This window comes from Pseudophryne corroboree, chromosome 2 (genome assembly GCF_028390025.1).
Source record: "Pseudophryne corroboree isolate aPseCor3 chromosome 2, aPseCor3.hap2, whole genome shotgun sequence".
In the NCBI taxonomy this organism is placed as follows: Eukaryota; Metazoa; Chordata; class Amphibia; order Anura; family Myobatrachidae; genus Pseudophryne; species Pseudophryne corroboree.
The window spans coordinates 193,239,756-193,256,319 of NC_086445.1; the positions used below are offsets into that span (position 1 = coordinate 193,239,756).

The 16,564-nt window shown below is 45.8% G+C and overlaps 1 protein-coding gene across 1 annotated transcript in view; it reads right to left on the reverse strand.

The window, feature by feature from the left end:
- LOC134991012 (protein kinase C delta type-like) overlaps positions 1 to 16,564 on the reverse strand; it is a 34,990-nt gene that overhangs the window by 148 nt on the left and 18,278 nt on the right. Inside the window, exon 3 of the mRNA XM_063950727.1 lies at positions 15,811 to 15,902. Coding sequence (XP_063806797.1) covers positions 15,811 to 15,902 — 92 coding nt within the window. The remainder of the gene's footprint in view (positions 1 to 15,810; positions 15,903 to 16,564) is intronic.

Here is a 16,564-nt window from a genome sequence, read left to right on the forward strand (position 1 = left end):
CAATACATAATGATTGTCCACATAATAAAATGATTTTGCCTGTACATCTTCTGCATGGACAGATAGCTTTCTGGCAGTTTTGGTGACATTGCTGGCACTTAGACCATCCCCAAAAGCCACATATCAGTGACTGTATAAGATTTACCTTCCATGCCGCTGAATAGTAAATCCAGTGGTTTGGAGGTGAATTCCACTGGCGATTTGTAGCCAATCCAAACTGCTGCACAAACTAACCTTTTATGGTCGCCTTAATGACTGTGATTGTAGTGAAATTACCAGATGTAGCGAACTGACAAAGCAGTTCAGAACCAGTATGTATGATGTGAGTCCCGGGCTCCCACCGATGTTTTGTCACCACGCTGGATCAGCTAAACTGGGTTTCATCAGTCACTGATCCAGCGTGGTGACAAAACATTGGTGGGAGCCCGGGACTCACATCATACATGCTGGTTCTGAACTGCTTTGTCAGTTCGCTACATCTGGTAATTTCACTACAATCACAGTCATTAAGGCGACCATTGGTTTTATGTTATATGTGTGGAGCATTTATGTGATTTTATAATTGATGTTTTTCATGTGATATTCACTGTCTTATGTATTAAAAACTGTACTTCACTATATCCAACTCCATTTGTTTTTGGGTGGATACAAATTCGATCACTGAAAGAATTGGAAGATCTGTGGTACAGGAGATTCATATATCAGTAGCGCCAGATAAGTTTACCCTTCTTTTTTTTGTTGCATAATGGGTGTTCCTGTTTATAAATAATAATTTTGACTTGGTTATATTGATTTTATACCTCGATATGCTTCCAAATTGAGAAATTAGATCCAAAATTACTGAAATGGAATGAACTGGATTGGAGAGGAATAGGAGCATATCGTCAGCAAATAATGATACACGGAGATCTCTGGTGCCTATATGAATTCCCTGGTACAACGGGGATTGATGTATGGTGATAGCCAATGGTTTCAATGCCAATATAAACAGTAATGGGGAAAGAGGGTATCCCTGACAGGTTCCTCTCAATATTGGAAAGGGGTCTGGAAGTAAGCTATTACATATTAGTTGCGAGGAGGGTTTCGTGTAGAGAGTCTCGAGAAAACCTACAAATTTTCTTGGGAAAGAGAAGCGCAGCAGCACATCATAGAGATGGTCCCAGTGCACCATGTCAAAAGCTTTTTCGGCGTCCAAGGAAAAAATAGCCTGTGGTGTGTTTGACATGGTGCCCTGGGAACCACCCACCGCCATCAATAATCGGCATATACTGGTCACAGAACTCCTACCCTGCACAAACCCCATCTGATCTTCGTGAATAATTGTTGGAAGAATCAATTTCAAGTGACTCGCTAAAATTTTTGTCAACATTTTATATTCAATATTCAATAATGAAATTGGCCTATATGAGCCAGGGTCAGATGGATTCCGACCGGGTTTAAGAATAACTCTAATATGTGCTGTGTTATAATGCAATGGCAAGTCACCAGAATCTAATATAGTGTTAAAGACCAAAACCAGAATAGGTATAATGCGGGGGGCAAGTAGCTTATAGAATTCAGGGGTGAAGCCATCAGGGCCCGGCGTCTTACCTAGTTTCAAATGGGAAATTGCCGATGTAACCTCCTCTGTAGAAATCTTATAAAGCAATAAGTCACCTAATGAGTCTGACAATTGCTGTAGAGAAAAATTCTCCCAAAAGTGAGAATCCTGTAAAGTAGGTGTTTGTGGGGCCGAATACAGGGCGGTATAGAAATCTTTTAACACCTCAGCTATCTGAGTATTGGATGTGGTGGTAGTCCCATCCGCACTCACCAATGGGACAATTGTAGAGGGTGTACGTTGTACTCTTAGTAAATTAGGTAGCAGTTTGCTAGATTTATTAGCAAATCAATGATTTTTGCAATTTCTTGTAAGAGAATAAGAAGCCTCCATCTTAATAAATATATTCTCAAATTGTTGCCTAGCACGATTATAAGAATCTTTAGTGGTCACGGAGGGGTTAGATTTATATAATTGGAAAGAGGAAGTCAATAAATCTTGTGCTTGAGTGAACTGCAAAATGGCTGTCTTCTTATGGGCAGTAGTGTGTGAAATAATAACCCCCCTGAACGTTGCTTTAAAAGCTTGCCAATATAAGACTGGGTTAGTCAATTTCGTCTCTAAATTGTCCATCTCAAAATTATCCTAAGCTGTAAATATCCCTTCCTTGAAGGTATGGGAAGTCTTTATAGAAGGACACCGCAACCGAATAGAACCACCCCTATCAAGAGCTACTTGTAATTCTACCCAGACAACCGCATGATCAGAAATCGTTATCAGCCCAATCTCAACCCTAGATATTTTTGGAAGTAAAGTTATCGATGTCAATATGAAATTTATCCTAGACATACGGCCAGTAGCTGCCAACAGGCAGGAGCATTCCCTGTCAGTCGGGTGCAACATGCACCAGGAATCTAACAGTTGGAGCTTCCGTGCAAATTCTGGAACTCCTTATTTCGGGAGCCTCATGTTAGAGGGAGTGGTGGACTAGGTATCTAGTTGAGGGATAGAAACAAGATTCAGGTCCCCACATAAAACCATAGGTAAGTATATGTGTGGAAGCAGTATAGACACAAGTTTCATCAGGAATGTCAAGGAATATACAGTTGGCGCATATATAGAGACACAAACAAACCACATATTTTCATAAATCAAATTACACACAACATAACGCCCCATAGGGTCAATAATTACATATGAGATCTCTACTGATACAGAAGACCTAGCAACCCCTCACGCCTTTGAATTATAGGAAGCTGACATGAGGACTTTCCAGCCTAGAATATTTAACTTGAGGATTTCACTCTGGATAAGGTGCAATCTCCTGTAAACACATGATATCCAAGTGTAGCTTTTTTTAAATACATGAGGATACAGTTGCAGTTAAAGCCCCCCACATTCCAGCTACCTATTTTCATAGCCATGACCGCAACTCAGAGATCGTACATGTGGATACAATAACTTAAAGAGCATTTCCTTCAGAGAGTCCAAGGAGCCCAGACAACCATAAAGATCATGCTGAATCATGTCTAGAAGTGCAAGCAATCATGTGAAGAATAGATGCATGGGAAAAGAAGAGGGAAAAGCACCCATGGGCACTCTAAAATAGAAACAAAAGAAACACGTAATAACATTTGAAACAGAACAGGGATAACTTCCATACAATTTAAGCAGCAACAGGTTGCTCGGAGTGTGATCCATAGAACATTCGCCCCTACTTCTGGCCATCCACCAAGCTATATAGAAACAATGTGGGTTGGTAACGCACTCTCGCAGAGGAAAAACAACTAAAATAGAACGTAACTCTGAACCTCTAGTTTTTTCCCAACACTATGACCAGGACGGTCGTCGTCTGGTGGTCCTATAGAGGAGAGATCAACAGACCTAAAAAGGAGGAGGATACAATGTAAAACCATAACAGTACCAGTATGGCCCCATGAGTAACTGTAATAAGAAATTAAAAGCTGAGCCGAAAGCTTAGCATGCATACTGTACTTGGGGGAGGGAATGTAGGCAACATCCAGAGTGTACCTACGGCACACATTATACAATCCCTGAAAAGGAAATGATGGATTAGAAAATATTCAGACATTTAACAGGATATTACCTCCAGACGACAGGCACAGCGATGGGCACGAGATTCGCACCCAGCTAAGCCAATCTCTTTATGAGCTAGTGGGAAGACCAGTTTATCTGGACAAAATCAGAGCTTGGGCGGAATCTCGTGCTCTGGACAAGGTTCATAGATGACATATTCTTCATTTGGCCAGGAGAAGAAAAAACACTCATTGAATTTATACAATACATGAATAAGAATGACAATAATCTTCAATTTACAACAAAATACAGTAAAAGTAGTATGGAGTTTCTAGACCTGAACATCTTTGTAGAAGAGGGTAACCTACATACCAAGACCTTTAGGAAAAAATAAGAATTTACTTACCGATAATTCTATTTCTCGTAGTCCGTAGTGGATGCTGGGGACTCCGTAAAGACCATGGGGGAATAGCGGCTCCGCAGGAGACTGGGCACAAAAGTAAAGCTTTAGAACTACCTGGTGTGCACTGGCTCCTCCCCCTATGACCCTCCTCCAAGCCTCAGTTAGGATACTGTGCCCGGACGAGCGTACACAATAAGGAAGGATTTTGAATCCCGGGTAAGACTCATACCAGCCACACCAATCACACCATATAACTTGTGATCTAAACCCAGTTAACAGCATGATAACAGAGGAGCCTCTAGAAAAGATGGCTCACTACAGCAATAACCCGATTTTTTTTGGTAACAATAACTATGTACCAGTATTGCAGACAATCCGCACTTGGGATGGGCGCCCAGCATCCACTACGGACTACGAGAAATAGAATTATCGGTAAGTAAATTCTTATTTTCTCTAACGTCCTAAGTGGATGCTGGGGACTCCGTAAGGACCATGGGGATTATACCAAAGCTCCCAAATGGGCGGGAGAGTGCGGATGACTCTGCAGCACCAAATGAGAGAACTCCAGGTCCTCCTCAGCCAGGGTATCAAATTTGTAGAATTTTACAAACGTATTTGCTCCTGACCAAGTAGCTGCTCGGCAAAGTTGTAAAGCCGAGACCCCTCGGGCAGCCGCCCAAGATGAGCCCACCTTCCTTGTGGAATGGGCTTTTACAGATTTTGGCTGTGGCAGGCCTGCCACAGAATGTGCAAGCTGAATTGTACTACAAATCCAACGAGCAATAGTCTGCTTAGAAGCAGGAGCACCCAGCTTGTTGGGTGCATACAGAATAAACAACGAGTCAGATTTTCTGACTCCAGCCGTCCTGGAAACCTATATTTCCAGGGCTCTGACAACGTCTAGCAACTTGGAGTCCTCCAAGTCCCTAGTAGCCGCAGGCACCACAATAGGTTGATTCAGGTGAAACGCTGAAAACCACCTTAGGGAGAAACTGAGGACAAGTCCTCAATTTCGCCCTGTCCGAATGGAAAATCAGATGAGGGCTTTTACAGGATAAAGCCGCCAATTCTGACATGCACCTGGCCCAGGCCAGGGCCAACAGCATGACCACTTTCCATGTGAGATATTTTAACTCCACATATTTAAGTGGTTCAAACCAATGTGACTTTTGGAACCCAAAAACTACATTTAGATCCCAAGGTGCCACTGGAGGCACAAAAGGAGGCTGTATATACAGTACCCCTTTCACAAACGTCTGAACTTCAGGGACTGAAGCTAGTTCTTTTTGGAAGAAAATTGACAGGACCGAAATTTGAACCTTAATGGACCCCCATTTCAGGCCCATAGACACTCCTGTTTGCAGGAAATGTAGGAATCGACCTAGTTGAAAATTCCTCCGTCGGGGCCCTACTGGCCTCGCACCACGCAACATACTTTCGCCAAATGCGGTGATAATGTTTTGCGGTTATATCTTTCCTGGCTTTGATCAGGATAGGAATGACTTCATCCGGAATGCCTCTCTCCTTCAGGATCCGGCGTTCAACCGCCATGCCGTCAAACGCAGCCGCGGTAAGTCTTGGAACAGACAGGGTCCTTGCTGGAGCAGGTCCCTTCTTAGAGGTAGAGGCCACGGATCCTCCGTGAGCATCTCTTGAAGTTCCGGTTACCAAGTCCTTCTTGGCCAATCCGGAGCCACGAATATAGTGCTTACTCCTCTCCATCTTATAATTCTCAGTACCTTGGGTATGAGAGGCAGAGGAGGGAACACATACACTGACTGGTACACCCACTGTGTTACCAGAGCGTCTACAGCTATTGCCTGAGGGTCCCTTGACCTGGCGCAATACTTGTCGAGTTTTATAAACATGTGGAAGACTTCTGGGTGAAGTCCCCACTCTCCCGGGTGGAGGTCGTGTCTGCTGAGGAAGTCTGCTTCCCAGTTGTCCACTCCCGGAATGAATACTGCTGACAGTGCTATCACATGATTTTCCGCCCAGCGAAGAATCCTTGCAGCTTCTGCCATTGCCCTCCTGCTTCTTGTGTCACCCTGTCTGTTTACGTGGGTGACTGCCGTGATGTTGTCCGAATGGATCAACTCCGGGTGACCTTGAAGCAGAGGTCTTGCTGAGCTTAGAGCATTGTAAATGGCCCTTAGCTTCAGGATATTTATGTGAAGTGATGTCTCCAGGCTTGACCATAAGCTCTGGAAATTCCTTCCCTGTGTGACTGCTCCCCAGCCTCGCAGGCTGGCATCCGTGGTCACCAGGACCCAGTCCTGAATGTGCGGCCTTCTAGAAGATGAGCACTCTGCAACCACCACAGGAGAGACACCCTTGTGCTTGGTGACAGGGTTATCCGCTGATGCATCTGAAGATGCGACCCGGACCATTTGTCCAGCAGGTCCCACTGGAAAGTTCTTGCGTGGAATCTGCCGAATGGGATTGCTTCGTAGGAAGCCACCATTTTTCCCAGAACCATTTCATTGATGTACTGAGACTTGGCTCGGTTATAGGAGGTTCCCGACTAGCTCGGATAACTCCCTGACTTTCTCCTCCGGGAGAAACACCTTTTTCTGGACTGTGTCCAGGATCATCCCTAGGAACAGAAGACGAGTCGTCGGAATCAGCTGCGATTTTGGAATATTGAGAATCCAATCGTGCTGCCGCAACACTACCTGAGATAGTGCTACACCGACCTCCAACTGTTCCCTGGATCTTACCCTTATCAGGGAATCGTCCAAGTAAGGGATAACTAAAATTCCCTTCCTTCGAAGGAGTATCATCATTTCGGCCATTACCTTGGTAAAGACCCAGGGTGCCGTGGACCATCCATACGGCAGCGTCTGAAACTGATAGTGACAGTTCTGTACCATAAACCTGAGGTACCCTTGGTGAGAAGGGTAATTGGGACATGAAGGTAAGCATCCATGATGTCCCGAGACATCATGTAGTCCCTTCTTCCAGGTTCGCAATCACTGCTCTGAGTGACTCAATCTTGAATTTGAACCTCCGTATGTAAGTGTTCAAGATTTTAGATTTAGAATCGGTCTCACCGAGCCGTCCGGCTTCGGTACCACAACAGTGTGGAATAATACCCCGTTCCCTGTTGCAGGAGGGGTACCTTGATTATCACCTGCTGGGAATACAGCTTGTGAATGGCTTCCAAAACTGCCTCCCTGTCAGAAGGAGACATCGGTAAAGCCGACTTTAGGAAACAGCGAGGGGGAGACGTCTCGAATTCCAATTTGTACCCCTAAGATATCACCTGAAGGAACCAGGGGTCTACTTGCGAGTGAGCCCACTGCGCGCCGAAATTCATTGAAACGGGCCCCCACCGTGCCTGATTCTGCTTGTAAAGCCCCAGCGTCATACTGAGGGCTTGGCAGAGGCGGGAGAGGGCTTCTGTTCCTGGGAACTGGCTGATTTCTGCAGCCTTTTTCCTCTCCCTCTGTCACGGGGCAGAAATGAGGAACCTTTTGCCCGCTTGCCCACGAAAAGACTGCGCCTGATAATACGGCGTCTTCTTATGTTGAGAGGCGACCTGGGGTACAAACGTGGATTTCCCAGCTGTTGCCGTGGCCACCAGGTCTGAAAGACCGACCCCAAATAACTCCTCCCCTTAATAAGGCAATACTTCCAAATGCCGTTTGGAATCCGCATCACCTGACCACTGTCGTGTCCATAACCCTCTACTGGCAGAAATGGACAACGCACTTAGACTTGATGCCAGTCGGCAAATATTCCGCTGTGCATCACGCATATATAGAAATGCATCTTTTAAATGCTCTATAGGCAATAATATACTGTCCCTATCTAGGGTATCAATATTTTCAGTCAGGGAATCCGACCACGCCAACCCAGCACTGCACATCCAGGCTGAGGCGATTGCTGGTCGCAGTATAACACCAGTATGTGTGTAAATACATTTTAGGATACCCTGCTGCTTTCTATCAGCAGGATCCTTAAGGGCGGCCATCTCAGGAGAGGGTAGAGCCCTTGTTCTTACAAGCGTGTGAGCGCTTTATCCACCCTAGGGGGTGTTTCCCAACGCACCCTAACCTCTGGCGGGAAAGGATATAATGCCAATAACATTTTAGAAATTATCAGTTGTTATCGGGGGAAACCCACGCATCATCACACACCTCATTTAATTTCTCAGATTCAGGAAAACTACAGGTAGTTTTTCCTCACCGAACATAATACCCCTTTTTGGTGGTACTCGTATTATCAGAAATGTGTAAAACATTTTTCATTGCCTCAATCATGTAACGTGTGGCCCTACTGGAAGTCACATTTGTCTCTTCACCGTCGACACTGGAGTCAGTATCCGTGTCGGCGTCTATATCTGCCATCTGAGGTAACGGGCGCTTTAGAGCCCCTGACGGCCTATGAGACGTCTGGACAGGCACAAGCTGAGTAGCCGGCTGTCTCATGTCAACCACTGTCTTTTATACAGAGCTGACACTGTCACGTAATTCCTTCCAACAGTTCATCCACTCAGGTGTCGACCCCCTAGGGGGTGACATCACTATTACAGGCAATCTGCTCCGTCTCCACATCATTTTTCTCCTCATACATGTCGACACAAACGTACCGACACACAGCACACACACAGGGAATGCTCTGATAGAGGACAGGACCCCACTAGCCCTTTGGGGAGACAGAGGGAGAGTTTGCCAGCACACACCAGAGCGCTATATATATACAGGGATAACCTTAAATAAGTGTTTTTCCCCCTTATAGCTGCTATTTGTAATTATTACGCCAATTAGTGCCCCCCTCTCTTTTTTACCCTGTTTCTGTAGTGCAGGACTGCAGGGGAGAGTCAGGGAGACGTCCTTTCAGCGGAGCTGTGAAGGAAAATGGCGCCTGTGTGCTGAGGAGATAGGCTCCGCCCCCTTCTCGGCGGCCTTATCTCCCGTTTTTCTGTGTATTCTGGCAGGGGTTAAATTCATCCATATAGCCCAGGAGCTATATGTGATGCATTTTTTGCCATCCAAGGTGTTTATATTGCGTCTCAGGGCGCCCCCCCCCCAGCGCCCTGCACCCTCAGTGACCAGAGTGTGAAGTGTGCTGAGAGCAATGGCGCACAGCTGCAGTGCTGTGCGCTACCTTGTTGAAGACAGGACGTCTTCTGCCGCCGATTTTCCGGACCTCTTCTGTCTCCTGGCTCTGTAAGGGGGCCGGCGGCGCGGCTCTGGGACCTATCCATGGCTGGGCCTGTGATCGGTCCCTCTGGAGCTAATGTCCAGTAGCCTAAGAAGCCCAATCCACTCTGCACGCAGGTGAGTTCGCTTCTTCTCCCCTTAGTCCCTCGATGCAGTGAGCCTGTTGCCAGCAGGTCTCACTGAACATAAAAAACCTAAAACTAAACTTTTCACTAAGCAGCTCAGGAGAGCCACCTAGTGTGCACCCTTCTCGTTCGGGCACAAAAATCTAACTGAGGCTTGGAGGAGGGTCATAGGGGGAGGAGCCAGTGCACACCAGGTAGTTCTAAAGCTTTACTTTTGTGCCCAGTCTCCTGCGGAGCCGCTATTCCCCCATGGTCCTTACGGAGTCCCCAGCATCCACTTAGGACGTTAGAGAAATGTTGATGTAAACAGCTATATTCTATCTACTAGCGGTCACCACCCTAATTGGTTGAGGACAATCCCAAAGGGACAATTCACTAGATTGAGAAGGAACTGCTCTAAGAAATCAGACTATCTAACTCAAGGTAAAGAACTGATGGCAGATTTCAGAGAGAAGGAATACAAGGAAGATCTAGTAGAGGAGGCATACAACCAAGTAGGGGAGACAGATAGGGCTCAGCTACTCAAATACAAAGATAAACAAGACAGGGACCACTCAAAAGAGGTAATGTTTATCACTAACTATAAACAACAAGCAAGATCAATACAACACATTCTCAACAAACATTGGTCACTCCTTATGGAGGATGAAATTTTTAACGATTTACTTAGCACGAAACCTTAAGTTGTGTTTAGAAAAGCGCCTGATTTAAAGCAGAAATTAGTACATAGTCATCTACAGCCAACACAAATGACACAGTCCTACATCAATCAATTAAAACCCAAACAGGCTTCTATAACTGTGGAACGTGTTTAGGGTGCAGGAATGGGGGACCCATGAGCACCAAACCAGTAACAAACTTCAGTTTTGCCAATACCCACAAAACCTACAACATTAAATATAGATTAACCTGCAACAGCAAAGGAGTTATTTATCTGTTGGAATGCAGGTGCACAAAGCAGTATGTAGGACGTACCACACGTTCATTAAAAACAAGAATTAGCGAACACATTCGCATCATCAAAAAGGGACTTGAGGAACACAATCTTTCAAAACATTTCAAATATCATTACAACAGTGATTCCCATTCATTGAAATTTATAGGGATACAAGAAGTACACCCCAACTGGAGAGGGGGTGACTTAATTGAAAAGATCAATACCATAGAACTCAGGTGGATGTACGAATTAAGGACCCTGCCCCCATTTGGATTAAATCGTGATAATGAGGTGAAATCGATAATATGTAAGAAATAACACGTATCAAGCACCACCCTTTTGCCTAGTAGTGAATATGCAATAAACAAATTAACACTTCTGCACGTTTATGCATTTATATATAATTCATAGATATGCATACGTATATATGTGGATATATGTAGGTGGATATATATTTGTATGTATATGCATATACGTATGTTGGTACCTGTGGGATCATGGGTCTATGCACATGCGTATGTGCATATCAGAATCTAGAGATTCTACATATAGGGTACATGTGCATACTGCAACATACAACATATAGTAAAAAAGTCTTTATAGAGGAAACTATATGAGGCTATGCAATAAGAAAAACAACTGACAAAGATAGATGCCTGCGAAGTTTATTATAAGAAATGTCCAGACTGACGATAATTTAATGAAGAAGGGATCAGACCAATAACAGCCAGGGATTTGGACCACATGACTGGATGAGGACACATGGACAGCCTTTAAAAATCGAAGGAATCATTATCATAATCATTCACTTCTCCCAGAGGAAGGCCTTGCAGAGGCTAAAACGCGTTGGAGCAACTGCACCAGATTTACAGCAAAGAGAATAACCAGCACTAAAGACGCTTGGTGAATCACTTCCACAGAAGGATCACCTCGGTCACGTGACCCCGGATCCGGAAGCAGAGGAGGGCATCGGACGGAGAGGAGATGAGTGGAGGAAGAAAGCCGGCACCGGGACAAGGTGGACGGCAGAGGCGGACAACGAGATGAGTCTCCGTATGGGAAGCATGTGCCGCATCTGCTAACAGGCGATCCCCAATACAGGACCCATCCCCTCAGCGCAGCAGTGCCCGGGTAGTGACCGTGTATGGCCGCATCTCCGGAGGCAAAGGGGGGAAGGAGGACAGTCCGGAGTCCCTTTCAGTACACCACTGCCTACACTAATTGTCTTACAATGCTGTGAAGAAACTCAGAAACTTTAATTTTATTTTAATATAGTGTGCACACATTGAATAAGGACAAGCGGTATGCCGCAGCCCTATTCTATTCATTTATGCAAAAATGGTCCCCATTTTTTCAATTCACTACTTTCTAGAAAGTACATCAAGAAATCTGATAATTTATAGCAGTAACTTGTATTGGACTATTTGGACAGCAATATCAGTGCGGTCACAAGCTAATGTACGCAAGTGATCAAGTTACTGAATAAGGCTGGTTATGATTATGATACGGCCAAGTCTCTGAGAGAGACCTTAAGGTGTTACCACTAGCACCAGACAAAGTGACTTTTAATATCATCATTATCCCACATCTCAAATTCATTAAAAGATTTTACATGCATGATCAACCCCATTGTATTCTTGTGAATTAATCAGCAGATACTTTATCACCACTCTAGTATATTACTAAGCAACACCAGGGGCAGAGCGCTATATAACCCAAAAGTGTAACTATCCACATAGGACCAGATAAAATCACCCGCATTAGCTAGGATTGAGCGCAACACTAGACAATACATTATTTATCTCTAGAGAGACTGGTCACCTAGCAAGTGCAGCTGCTCGTCCGAACAAAAAGATACTCAGTGCGCAGTTAATTTAAAGAAATTTATTCAACAGGAATACAGAAGGACATTAAAACATCAGAGGGCATAAGAGCCATCAGACGTCACTATATAAAAAAGGTCACATAATAGTACAGAAAATTCCAATGAAAGTTCCCATATATATGGGTCTGATGACGATATAGCCAGTAGCATGTGAGATGTAGGTGAGAGTAAAAAATCCAGGGGTATGATATTTGATCATGTATCCTCAATGTGGGTTAGTTTTATCCGGAACAATGCAGCAGTAATGTCAGGAAAAAAGAATAATATGAACACAAACAGCAGCAAGAAATAAGCAAGATATCATTCGCAGTCTGACAGTCCAGAAGTGAACGTAGTGGCAGCAGACGATTCTTTGAGATATGCTTCCGCATCCATGGGGGACAGGAAATCAACAAACTGTGAGCCACTATATAGGCGCAGCCACTCCGGATACAGGAGGGCAAATTTTCTATCTTCTTGGATAAGACGGGAGCATAAAGGGGCAAAATCTCGTCTTGCTTTGGACAATTCTACTGAGTAATCTTGAAAGAGTAGAATCTTATGTTCTTCCCAGGTAAGCTGCTTTATCTTGCGAGATGCAGACCACAATAATTCTTTGTGAAGGAAGTTCAATGGCTTGAATATCACAGCCCTGGGCCTAGCGCCCTCCTATGGTCTCACCGGGCCCAGTCTATGAGCCCTTTCTATAATCAGATCAGAGCACCTCTCTTGTACATGGAGCATTTCTAACAAGGACTTTTTTATGAAATCAAATAAATCTTGACCTTTACAGCTTCTGGAAAGGCAATAATTCTGAGGTTCCCCCTGCGTGACCTATTTTCTAAATCTTGAATTTTGTTATGCAGTTGCAGGATATCTTTAGTGTTTCGAGAAGGAGGTTTTTTTAAGATTAGCTACGTCTGCAAAAGTCTCCCCTAATCTTTTTTTAATGCCGAGGACTCTGTGTGAGTTGTGCCAGTTGTCTGTTGTATCAGACGTTTGTTCTTTAAACAATGGACTGATGGCAGGGCCGGTGCTAGGGTGTTCGGCACCACGCTGCAAACTATAAATTTGCGCCCTCCCATATTTCACAAAAGGTCAGAGCATGCCAAAGGAAAAGGGGTGTGGTCTCACAAGGAAGGGGCATGGCCACACAATAGTACCCCCATTTAAAATTACGCCACACAGTAGCACAATCTTATTCACCTTATACATAATGCCCCATGTAATGCTCCACCATAGTAGTTGCGTCCTTATACGTAATGCCCCCCAGTAGTAGTAGCATCCTTATACGTAATGCCCCCCAGTAGTAGTAGCGTCCTTATACATAATGCCCCCCCAGTAGTAGTAGCGTCCTTATATGTAATGCGCCCCCAGTAGTAGCACCGTCCTTATACATAATGCCCCCCCAGTAGTAGTAGCGTCCTTATACGTAATGCGCCCCCAGTAGTAGCACCGTCCTTATACATAATGCACCCCCAGTAGTAGTAGCGTCCTTATATGTAATGCGCCCCCAGTAGTAGTAGCATCCTTATACGTAATGCCCCCCCAGTAGTAGTAGCGTCCTTATATGTAATGTGCCCCCAGTAGTAGTACCATCCTTATACATAATGCCCCCCCAGTAGTAGCTTCCTTAAATGTAATGCCCCCAGTAGTAGCGTCCTTATATATGATGCCCCCCCCAGTAGTAGTAGTAGCGTCCTTATACGTAATGCCCCCCCAGTAGTAGTAGTAGTGTCCTTATATGTAATGCCCCCCAGTAGTAGTAGTAGCGTCCTTATACGTAATGCCCCCAGTAGTAGTAGTAGCGTCCTTATACTTAATGCCCCCCAGTAGTAGTAGTAGTAGTAGCATCCGTATACGTAATGCCCCCCCAGTAGTAGCGTCTTTATACGTAATGCCCCCTCCCCCAGCAGTAGCGTCATTATACATAATGTCCCCCCAGTAGTAGAAGTAGCGTCCTTATACGTAGTACCCCCCCAGTAGTAATAGTAGCATCCTTATACGTAATGCCCCCCCAGAAGTAGCGTCCTTATACGTAATGCCCCCTCCCTCAGTAGTAGCGTTGTTATACGTAATGCCCCCCTGTAGCCAATAGTAGCATCCATAATACGTGCACACACAGACACACCTCACACCCCCACTACACACACATCCCCACCATACACACACACACACATACACATCCCCACAATATATACACAACCCACCATGCACACACACATACATACATTTCTCTCTCTCCCTCCACTTACCTAAGTCTGGCTGGCTGTCACTGTAATTACTCTTCCTCTGTACAGCTACAGCAGCCTGGTCCATGTAGCCCCGCCCATGCATCCTGTGTAGCTCCACCCCCTGCATCACGTGTAGCTCCGCACCCTCTTCGGATCTGCAGTGCACACAGTCGCTGTTACAGGCGAGGGGAGGGCAGTAGGCATTTCATGCTGTCGGCGTCGCTGCCTGTCATACAGTGACAGGCACAGCAGCCGGCAGCAGGGGGGACAGGTCAGGCGGCGCAGCATCAGGGAAGGGATGCAGAGCAGGGACAGCACCTCTCCTTCCCAGCGCCTCCCTGCACTGCATCCCTTCGCTGAGCGGGTAGCGCCGGGCCTGACTGATGGCCTGCTTAATAGCTGTCACCATGTCGGTATGTGTAAGCTGCATGTCTGCATGGTGTAATGGGGGTGATTCTGAGTTGTTCGCTCGCTAGCTGCTTTTAGCAGCATTGCACACGCTAAGCCGCCGCCCTCTGGGAGTGTATCTTAGCTTAGCAGAAGTGCGAACGAAAGATTAGCAGAACTGCGAATAGAAATTTCTTAGCAGTTTCTGAGTAGCTCCAGACTTACTCAGCCATTGCGACCAGCTCAGTCATTTTCGTTCCTGGTTTGACGTCACAAACACACCCAGCGTTTGCCCAACCACTCCCCCGTTTCTCCAGCCACTCCTGCGTTTTGCAACTCGAACGCCTGCGTTTTTCCGCACACTCCCATAAAACGGCTAGTTTCCGCCCAGAAACACCCACTTCCTGTCAATCACACTACGATCAGCACAGCGATGAAAAAGCTTCGTTATGCCGTGAGTAAAATACCTAACTTTTGTGTAAAATAACTAAGCGCATGCGCTCTGCGTACCTTGCGCATGCGCTGTTAGCGACTAATCGCAGTATAGCGAAAATCGGCAACGAGCTAACAACTCGGAATGACCCCCAATGACTTGTCATGTAGTGGTAACTTTACTGCTTTAGCTTTAGCCTGAGGAGCTGGGAGTGAATCCTCTTCTGAAAAATCATCAGATTCAGCTGTGCGGGAACCGTCCTCCTGGGTGAGGGAAGCTGAGTCATGCTGTTTCTGAGAGAAAACGGCGTCCTGCGCCATCTTGGATAATGTGTGGTGCAGCTTCCTCTCCTTCTGACCGCGCAATTTACCACCTGGCATAACGGGGAAGTACTGATTCATGCGGCGGTACTCGTCCCACACAGTCTCCGGTGGTGTGATCCCGCTATGAGACGCTTTGCAGCCGTGAAAAGGGTAGCTGGGGTGGCCGGTGTAGTGGAGCTCACAGGCTCAGCATCCGCACATCAGGCTTCCGGAAGCGGACGTCCATCTCAGATCATCTTTTTAGCCAAGCCCCCATTTCCCCCCAGTCCTTCGTCTGACAAACCTGTTCACATTTATTTTATTTCTACCCACCCTCAGTGACATCATGCTTCTTATCTCATTAGTAGTTATTTACTTACCGCACTTTGTCAGTCTCCAGGTGTTTCCATGTTTTCATTAGTGCTTTGATGCTGCCACCACAAATATACTCCATAATGAAGTATGCATGGGCCTGTAAAGAGAAAAAAAATCCCTGATAAAGAAAAATATAATTTAAAAGCATAGATGTTAATTTTAAGACACAAAAATATGAAGATCTACAGATGCATTTAGGGCACTGAGCGGGGAAGGGGGGGGGGGGGGGTCACAGACAGTACCAGGGTGGCATGGCTACAACCCCATGGAGAAATACTGCAAAATGATGGTACAGTGCACAGCTTCTTATAGGGTATTCCAGTACTGGGGCCCGACCAGAGGCGGATTTAGACCTCATGGGGCCCTAAGTAAGACATCGATTTCGTTCCCCCATCCTCGAACGGGTCTGGGACTCCAGGTTGACAACAAAAAGTTCGACACACCTCAGGTCGACGCCAATAGGTCGACATGGGCAAAAGGTCGACATGGGCAAAAGGTCGACAGGAACAAGGTCAACATGGAAAAAGGTCGACATGAGTTTTTTGTTTTTTTGGTGTCGTTTTCTTCGTAGAGTGACGGGGAACCCCAATTAGTGCACTAGTCACTGACAGCCTGCCGGGAGTTTTCAGCCAGACCAGCGCTCAGACATTTTCGGCGGAAAACAGAAATGACCCGTGACTCCATGATCTGTCGGCGAGCCCCTGGGACCCGCCGGGCCCTTGCGGCTGCTTTGGTTGCCTAGTGGTAAATCTGCTACTA